Below are 22,217 nucleotides of genomic sequence, written 5' to 3'. Positions count from 1 at the left end.
TCCTGCGGGTGGTAGTCCCTTCATCCTGTGCCCCTGAGTCACTGGAAGATGTTGGAGGATAGGGAGAGGATGGTGGACGGAAGCCCACAGGATAGTGGGAACGGGCTTGGCCTCTGTCTCGCAGGCAGTTCAGTGTGGCAGAACTGGGGGTGCTGAAGGACTCCCCACCAGGACAGCCCCCAAGAGACTATTACTGTGCTTTAGCAGTGTTCCTCTGTCTGTCTCACAGTAGCCAGAGGCACTGAATCTTGGGCCTGGTCTGCTCTGGGTGAGTACGGTCTGGGGGTTTCTGGACCTGGTGTCCCTGTACTTCTCTGTGACTCAGCCTGCGCTGTTGTGATGCTCTGTGACTTAGGGATGCGGGCCACAGTGATATGGTGTTTCTCTGGGGTTTCCGCATACTCCATTTCTGCAGCATTCTGCTGATCAGAGCCTCCATCCTGCAGCTGCCCTGCCACGCGCTTTCCTGTGGCTCTCATCCACGGTGTGGTACCCACTCTGCTGGATACCAGGGTTGCATCAGAAACGATGCTCTTTCTGGGTGTCTGGGCAGAGAACCCTCCCGTGGTACCATGCCTGAGAGCATGGCTTTCTAAAACTACTCTGCACGTCTTCCCTTTAGAGCAGTCTGTCTCATCAGGCATGTAGATTCACCTGGGCTTTGGGCACAGCACCGCATGTGGCAGATTACTGCCAACACACGGCCTACTGCTGCTATACTGTATGTTGGCACCCCATGCACTGCATTTTTTACAGTGGGCATTTGCACAACTTTGGCCATTCAGACTTCTAGTTTCTAGGCACCGCTCCTCCACATGCTGCCGTCTCAGTTCGGGAACACAGTATACATTGCCTCATTGTCTTTGTTCTTCACTGTACCTCACTAGATATGTGTCTAACAGCCCAGCCCCCAGTCTGCACCACAGCTGTCCCTATGTTATCTCAGCTCCCCCCCCCAAGTGTATTACAATGGAAGTGTCCAGGTGCTGGCTGTGGATAGCACTGGGAGGGTCACATCTTTGTGTGTCCTCAAGGCAGCACGTCTCTGCTTCATTTTGCACATCACTTGGGCACTCTTTGCTGGTCTTGGGGACGGCGTGACGGCGTGAGGTTTGTATCGCTTCTGAACAGCACAGACTGCCACCCAGAGAGTCAACCTCGTCATGCATCTGTTCTCTGTAGGGTTGCTGTTGTGTGACTTTTCCCAGGGAGATGCGAATACACATCTATTCACAGACCAAAGAAACGATTCCGTCCAAGTCTAACTTGGTGCACTGAGTTTAATGGAGTCCCTTGCAGAAACACTGGTAATTCAAAAGGCAAGTGCATTTAGGAAAAGCTCACCCCTGCATGGGGAATGACTCTTGAGAGCCTTATCCCTGGTGGCTTGCAGAGAGCCTTCTCTCTTCAGGTGCTGTTACTGCTTACATAACCTTGGAGAAGGTCTCGTGAATCCTGTAACTTCTCAAAGCCTGCTAAGTTGCGTGACTGTCTCCGCTCCCCTCCCTCCAAAAGGGGATGTTTCCATTGAGAGGAAACGGCTAGCCGCCAGGCTGTGAGCACCGCTGAGTTTCCAGACCCAGAGCCCTTAACTGAATCCATGGCGCTTAGGTTTTGTGCCACCGATCACCCATCCCCGGAGTCTGCACAGACCAGGCTCCTGAGGACTACATTTAGTTTCTGGTCTTATCCCCAGTGCTTGGTTCTGGATGGTGATCCATCCTTCTTCTCCTGATTCTCTGCACCAGCCGGCAGGCATGGCTGTGCTGGGCAGACCCTTTCTAGGAGGAGGAGCCTCCTGTTCTGTACCAGGTTCTATGCTGGTGACTGGAGCAGAGGAAAGGCTTGATTGAGCCTACCACCCTCCATTCTGCCACAGGCCCACATGGTGACACATACCCAAGGTGAATGTGGTTCCACACTGCACAGCCCTGACGAGCTCTTCCATGCCTAGCAGATTTAAGTGCTGTGTGTGTGTGTGTGTGTGTGTGTGTGTGTGTGTGTGGTGTGTGCGCACTGTGTGCTCTGCAGCCTTACACGGAATGACAGGATTCTGTCTGTTGGACTCTGTATCTTCAGCACACCCCATCATAGTAGCGCATGGCCCTCCCTCTGCATGGGGCCTGTGCACACCAGCGCTGCTTTAGCTTGCACTGTGTCTTTATCTGGCTGTGGTGTAGGGCACTTGCTGTGTAGAGGATCTATGTGTTCTTCCCGCTGTACTTCTGCACAGTGAGTCCCTCCCCTTATCTCTCGGATCCAGCCCTGGACTGCCAATATAGCAGCCCTCTCGTCAACTCCGGAATTCATGATCTGTGTTACCCACAGAGATGGGAAAGGGTCTGCTGCGAGTTCTTCAGGTGCAGATGGCTTTCTTTCATACTCAGTGAAGAGAGGAGGATGTTGGCTCTGCCAGGCTCTGTGTTGGCTCCTTAGGTGGTCTCAGCTTTCTCTGCCTGTGGCCAGCCCTTGGTGGTCTCGTTGGTTGCAAAACTCTGTGTGGCTATATAGGTATTTTGCTGCCAGCCCTACTGTGCTTCCTGCCAGTTACTCAGTGTTCTGGTAGTAGGCTCCAAATGCCAGCCCTACATTTATATGTGTTGGCCTAGTCTATACTATAGTATAGTCTATTATACTATACTATACTATACTATACTATACTATACTATACTATGCTATACTACACTATATACTATACTACACTATATACTATATGTATACTATACTATATACCATATTACACAATATACTATATTATACTACACTATGTACTATACTATACTATATACTATACTATACTATACTATACTATACTATACTATATACCATACAATAGTTTAGACTATTTTAGGCTATAGTCACATCCTTGAACTTGGTGCATCTGGTGGATGTTTGACCAGCTGGGATCTTGGTGTTAATGAGTCTGGGCATAGTTGGTCAACTGTTATATACAGGGCTTGGGGATGGGCTTTAAAGGCAGAAGAGCTAGCCCCCGCCTTTAGGAAGGGAGGAGGTAAGAGCTAAGCAGGCTTGCAGTGCAGTCAGAGTTAGGGCGGAGCATCTGGGACAGGGCTGAGTTGGGGAAGAATGTCCAGGGTTGAGTTCAGTGACCTTAGAAGAGGGAGGGATCATGAAATAGACTGGCTTTGTTGGGATTGTATGTGGGGTCCCTAGGTTATAGGGCTGGGTTGTGTCTGGCAGTGTGAGGTCCCAGCCTGTGTATTTACAATCTGCCTGGAGAAGTTTTGTTTCTTCTGGGGCTACCCTTGGGAACTGAACATTTTGTTGACAAAACAGAGAGAATAAAAATCTCATCGCAAACAAGCTCTGTTTACTCAAGGTCTTCAGAAAACATGGCTGCAGGTGCGGTAGGCACAGACCATATCCCTTGTCTGTCCTGGTTAGAGGAGGACAGATAGGCTGATGCATAGCATGTGTGTGCACGCGCGCGCACACACACACACACACACATACACACACACACATACACACACACACACACACACACACACACACACGAGTGTTCACCCCCCCCCCTCCACGCCAACTCTTTCTGCTCTATACAAATACCCACCATCCCCAGGCTGATGCCCAGCATAGAATGTATCTATATATTTCTGCTCACAAGCCAGCTTTACAGTATTTCTGAGAGCCCTAATCTGGCAGTCACCCATGCCCTCCTATGCATACCTTTCCCCCAGGACACCTCCAGTTGGTGCTATTGCTATTACTATTACTGTTGGCTTGTTTGAGACAGGCTCTCATGGAGCCCAGCCTGGCCTGGAACACCTTTATGGTGCTGAGGACGACCCCCAACTCCTGATTCTTATGCCTACTCCTCCATCCTGATCCTGGGATCAGAGGGGTACACCACCATGCAACCAAAATCAGAGGCATAACCCCTGTTCCTATTTCACTGAGGTCCTGAATGGGGCCTGGCCTAGAGACCCAGGGATGAGGTTGTCCAGAGATCAGTGAGAAGGGGTCATGCTGCCTAAGAGGTCATCCTGGTTAGCATCTGTTAGTCTAAGAGGTCATCCTGACCGTGGTCAGAGAAGGCAGGTCACATGCTAAGTCATGAAGGGACCCAGGAACTTAGCAGAACTAAGATGCAGATTCTCTGATCTTAGTTAAATGTTTTGTACCAGTTGTCCTGTCATGGTCACAGCTAGGTCTCTCTCTGTCTCTCTCTCTTTGTCTCTCTCTCTGTCTCTCTGTCTGTCTCTCTCTCTCTCTCTCTCTCTCATTCTCTCTCTCTCACACACACACACATACAGAGAGAGAGAGAGACAGAGAGAGAGAGAGAGAGAGAGGTGAGACCTCCCTGGGGGAACCCCTCCCAGGCTTCTCTAGAGGTTGCTGGTCCCTGACATCATCCTCCCTCCAGCCTGCCGGATGTGCATAAGCCATCCCCTTTCTTCCCAAATTGTGGTTGACGGTTGCTCAGGCAACCGCCTGGCCAGATTGGGGAGATTAGCAGAGGAATGTTGCTGAGCAAGTTGGAGCCTGGGCTGGAGGAGCTCTGGGGTCCTGTATTGATTCAACCCACCCTCCGCGAGAGCTCTCCGCAGAGATGAGGTACCCAAAGAGGGGCCCCATCTTCTCTCCCTGTCCTTTGCCTAACTTAGACTGTGCCACAGGACTTGAGTTGGTCTGGGGAAAGTGTGTGTGTGTGTGTGTGTGTGTGTGTGTGTGTGTGTACTCACATGCACACTGTATCCAGGATGATAGCTCAGGTCCCCCAAGTCCTCCTTTATTTTTTTGCCAGTTTCTGACATCAGGCTCCAGACCATTTGGTAGCTTGGTCCCCAGTTCCCACCTGCCCTTGTCGCACTCTGGAAAAGCCACCTGCTTGAACCTTCAGAATCCAGGCATTCTCTGCCCCAGCACTTCCTGCGGCTCCCCAGTTCAGTGTGAGGTTCAACTCCTCACTCTGGCATCCACGGCTTTCTAGCAAGTGGTCTCAGCCTCTGTTTCCCATCATGGCAGCCAACCTGAGCTCTGCCCTTTGCTGGGGACAAACCGGGTTTCCCTTTTTCCTCCCTTCACTCTGTGGCCCTAGGCTCAACTCAGATGTCACCTCCCTGTGCCAACAACCCAAGTTTTGTCCCCTTTAACCTTCACCCTTCCCAACTTCCACTTCTCCACCTTTGCTCATGTTAGGAAGCTGCCCAAAGCAATCTAGAACATCTTTCTTTTTTCCCCCTCCCCTCCCCTCCCCATGTTAATCAAGCTTGAGCCTCTCATGGTGCCCATCACCTATCATCCTGCACCACCTTGAATGAGGAGACGGGTCTTGAGTGTGAAACTACATTAGAGGCTGTGTCTACTCTCGTTGGATAAAGACAGGTGATTTAATTTGTGTCTGCTCTTACTGCAGCTATGTGATCCCTGGCCATCTCTGAGCATCACACAGAATCCGTCTGTATGACAGGAATAACAATGTCACTATGTAAACGCTGAGTCCCTCATGCAGATTGGGCACACAGTAGTCAGGGCAGGCGTGGTGGTGGTAATCGGCGCCCCCTAGTGGTGGTGCTGAAGCCCTGGCAGGAGGAACTAGCTGCTCCTATCGCTGGAGAGCTGGGGTGGGAGTGGGGGTGGGGGAGAGATGGGGCTCCCTTTGGGAGATGTTGTTCTCTAAGAGATGAAGTTGAACTGGGCCTGGCCCAGAGGCCTAGGTCTGGCGCTGACTAGGGATTAGTGAGAATGGTCACTCTGGCTAAGAGGTCACTCTGGATGATTCGAATCGATGCCTGAGGGTCATCCTGACTGTGCTCACATAGAGAGGGTATCTGGTAGAGGGCAGGAGTCAGTGAGTCTGGTGGTCACTGACATTTGCCTGACATTTAGGGGACATGGATAAGACTGGAGTCACTCTGGCCAGGCACAGTCACCTGGAAGGATCATGTAATTGTGGTCAGGAGGTTAAATTGCTCTAGTAGAGACCCCGGTGTGGTTGTTAGTCTGAGGTCAGTAAACTCTGGAGAGGGTGGGAGGCCTGTCTGGTCTTGTGCCTGTCTCAGAACTCTTGGGAAGAAACCACAGGGCTGGTTACCTCAGGCCTGACAAGGGCCCTGAAAGAGATGCCTGGGGCAGCTACTTTGCCTTTGTGTAGGAACTAGAAAGGCCTGCCACTAGCCTGGGATCGAAATCTTACTTTTTTCTATAGTCTGTCCCTGTGATGGGCTGGGACCTCCACGGGCAGGAAGTGAACACTTCCCCCTCACTAGGAAGACCACTCTCTGGCCACCCTTTCCTTCTGTGCCACACTGTGGGCTTTTTGCAAGGGGAGAGCTGGGGCCCTTCCAACAAAGATGACATTAAAACTCACTTAACCTCATGCCTCAGGGCACAGCGCTGACTAGAGCTTTTCAGACAAAGAGACACAAAGCACTGTGGGGTTCCCTGGACCAACTCCCTCACTACCCCCTGTCTGCCTGGTGCGGGCTGACACACACATCCCATTGTTCCCCATTCTCTGGTGGGGTTTAAGGAGTTGAGAGACCCCAGCAGTGAGCAGCTCAGTCATGCCCAGCTCAGTCATGCCCAGCTCCACCTATGTGTTTGAAAAGATGCACACAGGTGAAATGCAGTCTTCAAAAGGAAGCCACTTGTTGCCTGCCCAGAGTATGCCACTCACCTGCTGGCTTACAACTGTCCTGCCCTCTTCTTCTTGGGACCCAGAAACAGAGCAACTCATTCCCCTCATCTCGGATTTCTGGGGAGTGTAAGCTTCTGGTGGGCATGGATTCAAATCCTGTTTCTTTTCCTCGTCCGGGAACCAGTAGCACACGTCTCTGCTAGGGATGGCAAGGAGCAAAGCCAAGATTGAATCCCAAGTCTGTCCCGTGTCTCCAGCGTCCACCACTGAGCTACCATTGACCTGTACCGTGGACAAAGGCCTTCGTTTCTCAGAACCTCGGTCACCTCCTCTGTCAAATGCAGATCATTAATCTTGGTCTCCAGTCACCAGAATTAACACCCTCCCATCAAACATGCATTCAACCCACAGAGAACTTCCCTGTGTCACATCCCTGGGGACAGAAATCTAAGTTGATTGATGTTGGGCCATGATTGAGTGAATTCCTTTGGCATCTATCACATTGTTAATGGACACAGAAAGCCACATTCTGCGTTTGGTACTTAACATCATTCTATGCTGGGCCCCCAGCCTGTAAAATGGGGCTAATCTAGTGCTGATCTTGTAGGCCGGCTTGAGGCTGCATAATGCAATAAGGATGATGGTTGTTTTTATTAAGGAGAGCCTTGATGGATGGTTAAGCTGTTGGGGAATCCTGGGGAGTGATGGGGGATCCTGGGAAGTGATGGAGGATTCTGGGAAGTGATGGGGGAGTGGCCAATGCAAAGTCTTGGTATTGGTAAGGGACAATGAGGGGAGGGTGTTAGGGTGGAGGAGGGAGAACTTTGTTAGTTGGAGGGAACCATGCTAAGGAGGGAAGAGGTTGGCCTGAGAAGAAGGAGGGGACAGTGAGGGGACCTAAAGTGTTGTGTTGGGGTCCTCCTCATCAGTGGCCTTGCCTGAGCTTAACCAACCAGGCCCTATCCTCACAGCTGGCTGCACCTTCGAGGAGGCGAGTGACCCGGTCGTGCCCTGCGAGTTCAGCCAGGCTCAGTATGACGACTTCCAATGGGAGCAAGTGCGGATCCACCCCGGCACCCGGACCCCTGAAGACCTGCCCCATGGTGAGCCTACACTCCCTCAGTATTATTTCTCTCCTCCCAGTTCTTCTCTAGCTCTTCCCCAGCGTCTCCTGCTCTTTCTGGGATTTGAAGATACCTAAGAGAGGTGACATGGGGTCTCTGGGTACACTGCTGCCCTCTTCTTGGGAACCCTGGACCCTTCCCAACCTTGACATAATGGTGTACACGTCATCACTAGACTGGGAGTCTGGAGGCTAAATGTAGATTCTAGTACTGGTCTCCTACTCAAATGGTGGCTTGAGAACATTCATTCCAGAATCATAAAGATGTGGGTTCAAATCCCAGCCCCATCATCTTGCTAGCTCAGTGGCCTCTAGTAAGCTGCTCAACTTCTCTGAACCTTCATTGTTTTGACTGTGAAATGGGAGAACAGTGGCCCATAGCACAGGGCACCGAGGTGGCACACAGGGTGCCAGTTGTATAGTTGCTGTTGTGGAGGATACTTGAGAGTGCCTGGCAACCAGTGGCCCTCCTCACTGGGCACAGAATCAACTGGAAATTACAAGAAGAATAGACATGGGGCAGGAGGGTCACAAGTTTGAGGCTAGCCTGGGCTACTTGGTGAGCTACTGCCCCTAAAATAAAACTGGAAGGAAAAGAAGAGAGGGATGAAGAGATGGATCAGTGGTGAAAAGTACTAGCTGCTTTTTCAGAGGACCTGGGTTCAAGTCCCAGCACCACATAGCAGCTCACAACCAGGGGACCCAATGATTTCTCATGGCTTCTTAAGGAATTGCACATATTTGGTATACAGACATGTAGGCAAACACCCAAATACATAAAATTTAAAAATATATGTTGTCTTAGTTAGGGTTTTACTGCTGTGAACAGACACCATGACTAAGGCAATTCTTATAAGGACACCATTCATAAAGTTCAGAGGTTTAGAGGTTCAGTCCATTATCATCAAGGCAGAAACATGGCAGCATCCAGGCAGGCATGGTGCAGGAGGAGCTGAGAGTTCTACATCTGCCTCTGAAGGCTGCTAGCAAAATACTGACTTCTAGGTAGCTAGATAAGGGTCTTAAAGTCCACACACACAGTGACACACCTACTCAAACAGGGCCACACCTTCTAACAGTGCCACTCCCTGGGCCGAGCATATACAAACCATCACATATGTATTTTTAAAAGGAAAAAGGGCAAGAGAGATCGAGGCCAGCTGAGCCAGTTTATTACTGACGAAGCATTGTAGGATAGACTGAGGAAATGGCAGAAGAGAGAGCCAGGGTCTCCCTCCCCTGTGTCCTGTTATAGAGGTGGCCCAGGGCCTTAGCTGTTCAACTCTCAGCAGATGCCAGCATCTGCTGGCAAGAGTGGGCCAGGGAAGTGGCGGCTCTTAGTGGTGGGTGGACTAGCAGCTGTAGGTGAGAGATCCCTTGGGGTTGGCTGGCACTGGCTGGGCTCTGGAAACAGACTCGGCTTCCACCATGGCCTTCCCTACCTCTCTGGTCATTGCCCAACTGCGTCACTCTGGGTGTGTCTCTTCTCTTCAGGGTCCTCCATCCTTGTCTGTGTTTTAGAGGCATCACTGTTTAGCTTGTTGGAGGGGGATGCATAAAAGCACCTACCCTGCAGGGTCTCTGTGTGACCTCTGTGCGCCCCCGGACCCAGCCATTTATTCCAGGTCTTAGTAGGCTCTCAAGTATAAGAATCTGGCATAGATTCATGATTTTTAGATCTGTGGTCTTCTCCTCTTTTTCTTCCTTGGTGACTCAGGGAAGAACTAGGTCTGGGAGGAGGGGTGAGCTTGTTAGATCGTCAATCTAGGAGAAGTCCAGGTGGACAGGGATGAAACAAGGAGTCTTGCCCTCAGAGGAGAGCGGGAGGAAGAAAGAGAGCCCTGGGGGTGGAGGGGTGCATGTCAGAGCAGGGAGGGCTACAGGGAATGGAGGAGGAGGCAAGAAGGTGTCACGCTGGAAGAGGGAGCTACCTTAGGGGAGAGAAGAGTCCACAGGAGCTGGCTATACAGTGTCTGGCTTGGATGTGTCCTTTCTAGGGTTCCAGTGGGGATAGGGACCCGGACGTTCATTCCCTACTCCTGCAGGACACAGGCAGCAGCCACCTTCCCAGGGCTCCAGGCTCACAGAGATGAATGAGATCTCCCTTTAGCAGAGTCCCTGGGGAGCCCTCCTGAGCAGGCTCAGAATGTGCTCTCAGCCAAGTCTAGGAGAAGGCGGTGCCAGCGGCTGCTCTGCAAGGGTGGCTTTGGGCTCCTCCTTGGCATCTGCATCGCCCTCACCCCAAGGAAAGCCTGATCCCCAGCCAGGCTCTGAGACACTCCCCACCTTCTCCATCACACATCGAGGACAGGATCTTCTGGTTGGAACGTGGGGTGTTTGTGTAGGAACCTGGTGTGGGCGGGAAGGGAGGTTAATCCTTTCATTCAGTCTGTCCTACATATTCATCAAGCTCCAGGCTCAGGAGCCTGTGTGTGTGAAGACAGAGCAAAGGCCTGAGGCATGACAGGCTGGTAGCAAGGCTGCCATGGGCTTTATGAATGATCAGAGCCAGAGGCGAGCGCGCGCGCGGTGTGTTGGTGGGGGTTGGGGTGGAGGAGCGAGTGAAGCTTTGGAATCGGTGACCTCAGGGGACCGGCCCTGTGATATGTGACCCGATACAGGGCTAGGGAGAGTGGTGACTTGTGGGTGGTGAGGGGCCTCGTGGGTTCTGACAAGGTTGAGTTTGTGTTTTTCTTGTCCTAGCCTTCTCCTTTGGGAAACAGAACTCGAGAGCCCAAACCCTTCATTCCCGGTGGCTGCTTCATCTCTGTCCTTTCCAGAGTGTGACCCTGGCTTCCCTTGGCCTCCCATCTTTTCTTTTTCTCTCTGCAGGTGCCTACTTGATGGTCAATGCTTCTCAGCATGCCCCAGGTCAGAGGGCCCACATCATCTTCCAGACCCTGAGCGAGAACGACACCCATTGTGTGCAGTTCAGCTACTTCCTGTACAGCAGGGATGGGCACAGCCCAGGCACCCTGGGGGTCTACGTGCGCGTGAATGGGGGCCCTCTGGGCAGTGCCGTGTGGAATATGACCGGATCCCACGGCCGTCAGTGGCACCAGGCTGAGCTGGCTGTCAGCACCTTCTGGCCCAATGAGTATCAGGTGGGCTGGGTTTAGTCAGTGGTCAGCTTGCTGGGGCTTGGAGGTAAGGGCAGGGGCAGGCCACCCCTGACGTCAGACTAGGCTGTTCAGCATCAGGAGTCAATCTGGCGTTGAGTTTGGAGTTCGACTGCATCAGTGTGGGTACAGAGTCAGAGGTCATTGTTAATAGGATGGCCACTATTGAGGGTGAATTGGAACAGGACTCAAATGGAGATTCTGTCCGACTAGATGAATCTGCTGCTTTGAGGGAGTTGTCAAGAGTAGGGATGAAACTTCTAGCCTTGACTGTGATTTTATTTTCTCTGCCCACAGCCCTGAACCAGCTGGCATGGTAGTAAGGCTCTGTGTGAGCTGGGTTGGCATTGGATGGTGGAGAGAGGTCGGGTTGGGGCCAAGCTGGTCAGGAGGGATGTCGCTTTGGCAACTGGCCTCCTATTCCCTCAGGTGCTGTTTGAGGCCCTCATCTCCCCAGACCACAAGGGCTACATAGGCTTAGACGACATCTTGCTCTTCAGCTATCCCTGCGGTGAGTCCCAGTCCACTCAGACATAAGGATGAGGGTAGCCTTGGCTCCTGCCTGCAGGGCATGCAGGCCCAGCTCATGCTGGGGCTCTGCCTGTTTTCCCACAGCAAAGGCCCCTCACTTCTCCCGCCTTGGGGACGTGGAGGTCAATGCAGGCCAGAACGCATCCTTCCAATGCATGGCAGCAGGCAGAGCCGCAGAGGCAGAACACTTCTTCCTGCAGGTGAGCGTCCCACAGAGACTTGGCTCCAAGGACCTTTTGCCTCCTTGGCTTGGTACCCTTTTGGGGTTTTGGGTCCTCCCTTCATATGCCAGCATCTATATACACCTATATACACAGTGTCTTGCCTCCCCTAGGCTGTGCTCTGCCAGCTAGCATCCCCTTAACTCTGGGATGGAGGCCAGTTCCAGGATCCTCAAATGCTCAGGGGATAGTAGGGACTCAAGTACACTGCTTCCTAACTCTCTTTTTTCTCTTCAGCGTCAGAGTGGAGTGCTGGTGCCTGCGGCCGGGGTGCGGCACATCAGCCACCGTCGCTTCCTGGCCACTTTTCCGCTGGCCTCGGTAGGCCGCTCAGAGCAGGATCTGTACCGTTGCGTGTCCCAGGCCCCGCGTGGTGCTGGCGTCTCCAACTTTGCAGAGCTCATCGTCAAAGGTCAGCCGATTGGCCTTGAGGAAGGCCCGTCTGGTGGGGAGAGGATAGGGCGGAGTCCGTGTAGAGGTGTGCATGGAGCTAGCTCCTTGGAGGACTTGTTGGGAGGTCGCACAGCAGATTTAGCCGAACGCTTGATAGCAGCTCGAGGGACCTGGGAGGAAAGAGAGAGTCTCGTGATAGGGGAGGATTAGGTTTTAGAGGTATTTTCTAGCTGTGACCTGAACAGTGTTGCCAGGCAGAGGGATGGGCTGGCCGCGTGAGAGAAGGATACAGGGAGCCCGGGCCTAAATTCCTATGCGCCTTCCAGGTGCTAACCCAGCGAGTGTGCTGGGATCCCCCAGGCCTAAACTTGGGAGTTCGGAGTGGGCGTGGCTGAGTTATGGAGTTCTAGGGCCACATGGTGGCATTAGTAGGCTCCTCCTCTTCTGCATATCGTCGCAGAGCCTCCCACCCCCATCGCGCCCCCACAGCTGCTGCGTGCAGGCCCCACCTACCTCATTATCCAGCTCAACACCAACTCCATCATTGGCGACGGGCCGATCGTGCGCAAGGAGATCGAGTACCGCATGGCACGGGGCCCGTGGGCCGAGGTGCACGCTGTCAACCTGCAGACCTACAAGCTGTGGCATCTGGACCCAGACACTGAGTATGAAATCAGCGTGCTGCTCACACGCCCGGGAGATGGAGGCACAGGCCGCCCTGGGCCACCACTGATCAGCCGGACCAAGTGCGCAGGTGAGTGGCAGGACGGCCTTCTTCCACAGAGGCAGCAAGGCCTCCCGACACACACACACACACATTTATTGACACATAGATAAAATAGCTTGGGCTATTTCTCCATAGCTTGTCTCAAAAAAATAAAACCAGATAAACAAAAGAGACAAAAAGACAATACCACCCCCGCCAACCAAAACAAAACAAAAAGACAGACCAAGAAAACAAACCACGAAACTTACCAGAGCCCTGTGATAGGTTGTTGTCATACCTACTTCACAGATGAGGTGACTGAGACAGAGATGTTAGGCGACTGGGCAAAGAACACAAAGCCAGTAAGCGGCAGAGATGGGACCAGAACTCTTAACTGGCTGGGTAACAATCCTTAAACCCTATCAATTAAAAATTGTGTGTGATGGATTTTGGCTGGATTCCTTGGATCTGGCATTGAGTCAGAAGTCAGTTCTCCCTTGTTTCGGAGGATAAAGTAGCTGTTGCTAAGGACCCCGATGCACCTGCACCCAGAAGACTAATAAGAGAAACGGACAGGGTTCTCTGTGATGTCAGTGTGCTGCTGTTTCTAGAATTTTCTTAGTGAGAAATGTAGATTCTCGATGTAGATTCATGTGCGGGTCCTCCTTACTCTATAATGTTTTCCACAGCAGTTCCATTTTAGATAACTATGGTTTAATTTTACAATGAAGATTGACATCTGAGGCTGGCAAGATGGCTCAGTTGGTAAAAGGTGCTTGCTGCCAACCCAGTCAGTATGGAGACTCACAGGGTGGAAGGCGAGAACCCATTCTCAGAAGATGTCCTCTGACTTCCAGATGTGTGCCCCCTTCCCCAAGCCAGATGTGCAGCTGAAAAATAATGTATACAATGTAACAAAAATGTGTAACAACAAAATGAAGCCCACAGACTCCATAGCTATTGTAACAGATTCCCGCAGTTTCTGGTGTTTGTGTGCCCCAGTATGTGTAATTAGTTTTGTGTAATTTATCACCGGTGTAGGTTTGTGTATACAGTGGGAAGCCCAAGCACTCAGTGTTGCTATAGATAATTCCTGTTGCTGTTTTAGACCATACCCACATCTCTCTTCCTCCTCCCACCCCCTTGGTAACCACAGATCAGTCCTTCATTTCTAGAGTTTTCTCTTTTCTAGAATGTTCCATAAGTGACATCATGCAGTATATAATCTTTTTGGAATCACTTTTTTTTGTAACAGATTTATTACAGTATGATCTGCATTCGTACATGTCACTCATTAAAATTTACAGTTTAGAGGTGTTAAGTATCTCTGGTGTTGCACAACTATTAATGATTGGTTTTGGAATATGTCATCACTCTTAAGTGGAAACCTTATGCCATTTAATGATTCGCCCAGTTCATCTTAATCCTGAAGCCCCAGTCAAACACCAGTCTACTTTCTATCTCTCTTGATTTAGTTTTTGGAGATGTTTTATACAACAGAACCATGCATGACAGTTTATAGTGTTTTGCTGGTTTGTGTGTGTGTGTGTGCGAGCATATGTGACTGTGTACAAGCACTTTTGTGCTTGTAGTATGTGCACTTATGAGCTCAGGTACTTGAGGAGGCCAGAAGAGAGTCCTGGGTGCCCCCTGGAGTTGGAGTTACACTCTCAGATGTGAATCACCTGATGTGGTTCCTGGGGACTGAACCCCAGGATCTCTACAAGAGCAGCAATTGCTTTAAATAGCAGAGTCCTCCCTCCCTTCCATGGTCCTGATTTGCATTTCTGTAAGTCTAGTGTTGTTGAACATCTTTCCACACATGGCTGCCGCCGCCTGTGCTGCTCAGTGGATCGCCTGTTCGTATCATTGCTCATTTCTTAATAGAATTGCTTTTTTTTTCTTCTATAGGGTTTTGAGAGTTCTTTATGCATTCTAGATACTAGATGTACCTCGAATTTACTATTAATGCATTAATGGATTAATGGATTATAATATATAGGTATTTCTTCCGGTAGGGATCTCATCTCCTCATTGTCTTTACATGGACTGAGAGCAAACATTTTAAATTTTGATGAATTTTTGTTTCTCAAATTGCCCAGTGCCTTTGGAGCCAAGCAGAAGTGTTCCTTGCCTAGCCCTAGTGGTCAAAAATCTTTTTCTATTTCTTTTTTTATTTTATTTTTCTCTAAGAGTGTAACAGTTTCATCTTTATATCCATGGTGTACTTTGAATAATGTATGATGTTTAAGGTTAAGAGTCAGTTTTTACAATTGATATTACATTTTATTTTATTTTATTTTATTTTTATTTTTTGGGAAATTTATTTACTTAGGGTTGGTCTGTGTGTGGGCATGTGCTTGCCACCACGCGCATGGGTTGGAGGACAGCTTATTGGCGTCTGTTCTCTCCTTCTACCGTGTGGGTCCTGCGGATCGAACTCAAGTTGTCAGGTTTGACAGCAAGCATTTTTTACCTACTGAGCCATCTTGACAGCCTGCAATTCATATTCTTAAGTGTTATTAAAAGCTGATTTGTGGGCCAACTAAAATCTAATTTAATGCCAGACTTTGGGAGAGAGATGGTGAGCCAGTGTGGCTGTGGTGATTGCCTTCTAGCTGAGGGGTCTGGGTGGGTGGGGTGATGTACCCTCTGAGAACTTCATTCTTCTTATTTTGTAAGTGGGAACAACATTAATCTCTACCATATAAGGTAGCGTAAAGACTCGGCCAACGGGTGTTTATTGAGTGTCTATTATGTGCCAGATAATGTCATAGTTGCTAGGGTTACATGGCAGCACCCTAGACAGAGGCCACCACCGTTTGTGTCCTCTTAAGACTCTGCAGGGAGCTTGTGTCCTGGCAGAAGGAGGCGGATGATAAATAAACAAACAAGTGGAATATATAGCCTGTCAGATGGTGATAAGTGCGTGAGGAGGAATAAATCAGGGCGGGGACGAGAAGGGGGCGTAGGATTGTTATTTATAAAAAGCTGAAGGACTGTCTTACTGAGATGGCGGCATCTGAGCAGAGTCATCAGAGTCTCCTGAGCAGGAGGTGAGGGGCTGAGCCAGGTGGTGTGCTATAGGGGTGCAGCTAGGGAGGCAACAGTCCAGACAGACAGACCTTTGAGTGCCAAGGCCTGGAGGCGTGGGGAAACCTGTGAGAGAAGATGTATAAACAAGGCTTGGGATGTCAGATTCAACCAGTGAGGGAGTTGGGTAGTGACAGCAGGGGTTGGAGAGCAGGATTGAGCATGCGCAACTGGTGGTCGGAAAGAGTGAGCGTGCGCAACTGGTGTTCGGCTTTGCCCTGGAGATTTCATGAAGGATTGACTGTAGGAGGGTGTACTGGTTAGGTTTTTGTTAACTGGACACAAACAAGGCACCTAGGAGGAGGGATCATCAATGGAGGAAATGCTTATATCAGATTGTCCTGTGAGCATATCGGAGGTGCATCTTCTTGATTAAATGGTTGATATGGGAGGATCTAGCTCAGTATGGGTGGCCTTTAGGCAGGTGATCTTAGATTGTATAAGAAAGCAGGGCTGAGCAATGAGAAATGAGCTCCAGCCCTGGCTTCCCTGGATGATGGACCATGGTGTGGAAGTGGAAGCCAAATAAACGTTTTCTTCCCCAGGCTGCATTGGTCATGTTGTTTATCATAGCAACAGAGAGCCAAACTGTGACAGAGGGCAAAGTTTCCTGAAGGAGACACGCGGAAAGCGCTTGCCCGCAGTCTTTGCAGTCAGAGACCGGATCTGGGAGCCGAGTGGAAGTGACCGAGATGACAGCGACCATAAGCTGCTCAGCTTGGTTGGCTCTGAAGTCAGCAGCATCTGCTGATAGATCTGCTAGGGGATGAAGAAGAAAGAATAGAAGGGGCCCAGGCTGCTCCAAGGTGTTTTGCTTGAGTAAATGGATAGATGGAGCTGTCTCGGACTGCAAAGGAGCCCACAGCAGCAGAGCTGGGGGGCACTGGGGGGGGGGGGTGCTGACCTGAGGAGTGTCATAGATCAGGAGCTGTGCCTTGCACACAATGACTTTGAGATGCCATTAAATGTGGCAGTGGCGATCCCCACCAGGCAGCTGGATGGGTGATGGAGGGGCTGAGGGGAAGGTGCAAGCCACTGGTACAGAGAGGGTGTTGATGGCTTTCAAAGCCACGGGGCAAGATCATATCTCTCCCTCCCCCCCCCCCTTTCTCTTGTCAGTGTTCTCAATGGCGGGTGGTGGTGGTGGTGGTGGTGGTGTGGTGGTGGTGGTGGTGGTGGTGGTGGTGGTGGTGGTGGTGTGGTGGTGGTGGTGGTGGTGGTGGTGGTGGTGGTGGTGGTGGTGGTGGTGGTGTGGTGGTGATTCTCTCTCCTAGGAGACGTTTGGTGGTGTCTGGAGACATGCTGCCTGCCATACTGTCTGCTGCTGGTGGGTGCTACTAGCATGAAAAGGTAGAGGCCAGGGACATCTATCCAGGGACAGTTATGTGATCCAACGTGTCAGTACTGTTGAGGTTGGAACCTACTGTTCAGTTTTTGGGGAGTGTGAATTTAGGGATGGACTTGTGGGTCCTGCTGTGTTTTGGGTTACTCTGGGCAGTTGTAGGGGAGCACACTAGATACGTGTAGAGTAGTGTGCCTGGCACACCACAGGCACTCCACAAGCGACAGCCGTCATCGGTATGATGTTCTTCATGTTTCGAAGGCGTTGTTTGACTTGCCACTTAGAAGAAAAGAAATCAGAGCTTGAGGCCCTGGAAAAATCTCTGCTGCATTCTCCGGAGTGTGTAGATGGGGATGGGACTTGCTTGCAATCAGTGGGTCAAGGACCCAGGATGTGGGTGGGGCTGGGGAAATGGCTCAGTCAACAAAGTGCTTGCTGTCAGAGACAAAAGAGATGGGTGTGATAGTGTGTGCTTGTAATCACTGTGTGGAGGCAGACTCTGGCATGGCACACACACACAGATACACACACCACACACACGGGGTGCATCATCATTTTATAAAAGTGATGCAGAGAGGCAGACAGACTCAGTCTCAACAGGCTAAGACTGCTTTATTGGATCAGTGAAGGACCTCAACCTTTCTGAGGGATGAAGGTTGAGTACATTTAGGGAGGCTGAAGGATAGATAATTATATACATAAATATATATGTGTGTGTATGCACACACACACACAAACACACACACACACACACACACACTGGTAGCCACCAGGATGTATAGCTATTTTTTGTGGTTAGTCTGGGAACAGAGTGTGTAATTTTTAATATCTGGGCATATTGTTTCTGCCGGTGAAGCTGAGCAGTCAGGCTGGGCTTGAGCCATTCTTTGTGTCTAGGAACTACTGCCCTGTACAGCCTGACTCAACTTCCTATGACCCGAGGCTATTGCCAAACAGTCATAACTTCTGATCGTTCCCATTTTACAGATGAATAAGAGCCCAGCAGAGCCAGGGGCAGAGCTGGTGTCTTAGCTTCTTCCCTGCTGCTGGGATAGAAACAACTTGAAGAAGTGTTTATCTTGGCTCACAGATTGAGGGTACAGTCCATCATGCCTGGGATGTCAGGGCAGCTGGAGCCTGAAGCAGCTGGCCACACGGCAGGCAGTCAGGGAGAACAGAATGCTGGATACTGGAGCTCAGGTTCCTGGCTCCTAACTATCCAGTCTGGGATCCAAGTCATGGTACAGCGCCACCCTTGTCTGGGGTGGGTCTTCCCACCTCAGTTCACCTCATCAAGAAAATCCCACACGGGCATGCCCTGAGACTGGTCTCCAGGTGGCTTTATATCCTTTAGACGGAGATGCAGCACTAGCCACCACAGCTGGCACCTCTGGATTTCCAGTGAGTGTTGACATCAGCACTTCCCCTGCCTGGGGCTAAGTGCCCACTAGTGTCAGGTACAGATAAACACTTTTCTCAGGCTAGCCAAGGGTGGGGATGGGGCAGGAGCCGGGTGGGTAGATCCCCTCCTAATCACAGGCTCCTCTTTGTCGGCATTACCGCCCTGGAGCCCCCGGCCTGGGGGGTGTTTTGCCTTTGGGCAGCTGTGTTGTCAGGCTCTGCAGGCCCACAATTCCTTCCACGCTATTATTTACTGTAAAAACAATAATATTGCACCAGTAAAAGGCTTAAAAAAAAAAACCGCTCTGAATCACCATCCTAGCTCAACAGCTGCCTTCATTTTTCTGTCTTGTTCCAGTCTCCGTCCATATGTCTTCAGTGCACATTTTCACACGCTTGCCATTGGGATGGAGCAGGCGCGCAGGATTCTGCTTCGTTGGTCTGTGTGTGACACCGTTTGTAATTATGTTATTGCCAGCAGATATCCACTGTGTCCCCAGATTGCTGGGTTGTTTGTCTCTATATCCTTATTATTGTTATACAACATCGAAAAATTAAATGCTTGCTGTTCCCTCTATTCTCCTGAATCGTATTCTTTAGGGTAAACAGTCAGGAGTGATTAGAAGGCTCGGACGTGTTATTGCTTTGCGGCATGCTTCTGCTAATTCATGTTGCTACAGAAGTCTCGCTTTGGTGCATGCGTTTCTTTATCGATTACTATTGGCTGGCCACTCTGCTCTACCAGGCCCCATGAGATGCTTATCTTTCCTTTTTTCTTATTTTATTTTGAGGCGTGATCTCATATAGCCCAAGCTAACCCCTAACTACTATGTAGCATAGGATAACCTTGATCCTCTAGGCCAGACGTCCTTGGAACCCTTTGGGGGGGTCAGATGGCCCTTTTATAGGGGTCACCCAAGACCACTGGAAAACACAGATATTTACATGATGACTCCTAACAGTGGCAACATTACAGTTATGAAGTAGCATGACATGATGAACCGTGTTAAAGGGTCGCATCATTAAGAAGGTAGGGAACCACTGCTCTAGCTTCTACCTCCTAAGTAGTGGGGTTGCAGGCCTGTGCCTGGCTTATATTTGGTCTTTAAAGGAGCTGGTTTTGTTGATTGTTTTGGGGGCAGGGTCTTATGTGCCTCAGGCTGGCCTTGAACTTGCTTGGTAGTTGAGGATGACCTAGAAGTTCTGGTCCTCTGACCCCTTCTCACCCAGTGCTGGGATAATTCACAGTTTTGAAGTAAGCATTATTTCCTCCGTGGACATAAGTCATTCAGAAGGGTTAGGTAACTTTCCTGGAGTTGCAGAGCTGGTGGGGAGTGGATGTTGGATGTGAACTTGGATGCACTTGACCCTGTTTGTTGGCGTGATGACGCTCGCTGGCATCATTGCAATCAACCCATGCTGGGTTGATTTAATAGAAGCTACGTGTGTCTTCTTTTCCCAACTCCCCCACTCTCTGGTATCTGAGTGGCCTGTGGGATTCACCCGGATAGGGATTCTTGGTCCCTGAGCACCTTCTTGCCAGTGTGTATCTTCTTGCCAGGGAGTGCTTGGCAGATGGTCTTTGGAAGTAGAGAGACTCTTGGATTCACACCCTTCAGTCAGCATACCAGTCTTGGTCAACACTGTGTTTGAGCCCCAGCATCTGCTTATGATCAAAGAGAAGAAGCAAGTGAGCCTTTCTTGGGCAGACCAGGGTCACCCAGCTGCTGGAAGGGAGATGCCCACCCAAGCTAGCATTTACCATCCACGGCAGAGACTGCGGTCTTGAGTCCTAAGCAGTGCTTTTAAGTAGCCTGAGTGGGTTGCTAGTGCTTAGAAATCTGGATATTACAGTATAAAAGCTCTGAATCTCTAACTCTTTTGAAAATTGGGAAGGCCTGGAAATTCTGAGCCTAGCATCTTCCTTAGAAAGACTGATCTCCAGGAGCCAGACTTATGCTGCTGGTGCTGGTGGGGTCCCCCCACCCCCTGCAGTCTTGCTCCCTGAAGTCTTAAGCTTCTGTCTAGCCAGTGTACCTTGAATTTGACCTGTCCTTATCGAAATCCTGCAGGAGGACAAGGAAACAAGTAACTGAAGGACAGGAAGGAAGGTGGGCAGGTATTCCAGGCACAGGGTAGTGTGGGCAGAGCTGGTCTGAGACCCACTCTCACAAGAGAGAAGACAGGAGTGGCAAATTGGCTCCTGTAGATACCCTGGTACAGTGCACACAGGACAGCCCAGAGCTGCAGAGCAGAGACCAAGTCAAATTTCTGTTTGGGATGGGACTTGGGAGTGTTTGGCTTCTGGGGAGAAGGGAGCCAGTCAAGAGACCTTGTTAGCAGGTTCTGAAATCTCTCTCTGATGGCTGCATATAGGGCTGAAGGAAGACTTGCCTCTTGCCTGGCCTGGGGAAGAAATGAAAGCTGGGCTGGATCAGGAACTTGCTGCGCTCAGCTTCTAGGCTGACAATTGTCACCGATGCACTCCTGTGTTGGGAGTGTGAACTGATATTTCCAGATGTATCTGCTATAAGGGGACTGCTGAGTAAATTGTCACAGACAGCGACTCCAGGGTCCTCCTTAAGCCCTGAAAGGGGCTAAGTCACGGGGTCTTCACAGCTGCTCATGAAGGGGCCTGGTTTCACTTTGGAAGCAGGGTGTGTGTGTGTGTGTGTGTGTGTGTGTGTGTGTGTGTGTGTGTTGTATGTGTGTGTGTGTGTGTGTGTGTTGTATGTGTGTGTTTGTGTGATATGTATGTGTGGAGTCTGCATGTGGTATGTGGGTGTGTGTTGTGTATGTGGTTTATGTGGTGTGTGTGCATGTGCCATACGTGTGTATGCCTGTGTGTGGTGTGTATGGTTGTGTCTGTGTGTGCCTGTGTGTAATGTGTATGGGTGTTGTGTATGTGGTCTGTGTGTCTGTATCTCTCTGTGTGTGGTATGTATGGTTGTGTGTGTGTCTGTGAGGTATGTGTGTAATGTGTGTGTTCATATGTGAGTATACATATCATACTACATGTGTGGAGGTCAGAGGGCAATTTGCAGGAGGCAGTACTTTCCTTCTACCATGTGTGTCTTGGGAACCATATTCAGGTGATTAGCCTCACCTTGTGCTTTTGAGATGCTCTCATAGTAGCCTAGAGCTCACCCAATAAGCTAAGCTTTCTGACCATCGAGTCCCAGGGATCTGTCTGCCTCTGTCTCCTAGGTGCTGGATTCCAAGCACACACCACCACGTCCATTTTTATGTGGACTCTGGGAATTGAACTCTGTCTTCGCCCTTTCAAAGCAAGCATTTTAACCTATTAAGCTACCTCTCCGGACCCCCAGTTTCTCTATTTACAAAATGAGGATATAATGCAGTCATTAAGAGACTGTGTAGCACGGCCTGCCTGTCCCTCCTGTTGGAGCAGCTATGTCTCTCTGTGGCATTGGTGTGACTATTAGGTGAATTCCCCCTGTGGATCAGGGCAGAGGCAGGCAAGAGCATAGGTTCTGGTGCCAGCCCAATTGGGTTTAGATCCTATTGTCATCTTTGATTGTGTGAGTATGGCCTCCTCACCTAAGCTCCGTGCCTCTGCCTTATTATTGTATGCAGGTCAATGGCAGCCCCTGTCTGGTTGTGGTTCAACAAAGATTAAATGAGTTTGTATACATTACTGTAATTCTCTATTACTATAAATGG

The 22,217-nt window shown here is 50.3% G+C and overlaps 1 protein-coding gene across 16 annotated transcripts in view; it reads left to right on the top strand.

Annotated features, from left to right (window-relative positions):
• Ptpru (protein tyrosine phosphatase, receptor type, U) overlaps positions 1-22,217 on the top strand; it is a 69,850-nt gene that overhangs the window by 6,768 nt on the left and 40,865 nt on the right. For 15 of the 16 annotated variants that reach the window (XM_006538674.3, XM_006538673.3, XM_011250215.3 and 12 more), the window contains exons 2-7: positions 7,576-7,707; positions 10,560-10,831; positions 11,276-11,357; positions 11,462-11,577; positions 11,836-12,010; positions 12,452-12,745. In XM_006538674.3, coding sequence (XP_006538737.1) covers positions 7,576-7,707; positions 10,560-10,831; positions 11,276-11,357; positions 11,462-11,577; positions 11,836-12,010; positions 12,452-12,745 — 1,071 coding nt within the window. Of the gene's footprint in view, positions 1-7,575; positions 7,708-10,559; positions 10,832-11,275; positions 11,358-11,461; positions 11,578-11,835; positions 12,011-12,451; positions 12,746-22,217 lie in introns of those variants that run through there. The other variant, XM_011250216.1, reaches the window with a different exon arrangement.

Source organism: Mus musculus, chromosome 4, assembly GCF_000001635.26.
Source record: "Mus musculus strain C57BL/6J chromosome 4, GRCm38.p6 C57BL/6J".
Classification (NCBI taxonomy): Eukaryota; Metazoa; Chordata; class Mammalia; order Rodentia; family Muridae; genus Mus; species Mus musculus.
The sequence above is the reverse complement of the archived record's forward strand: the minus strand, read 5'-3'. Positions and strand labels throughout refer to the sequence as shown.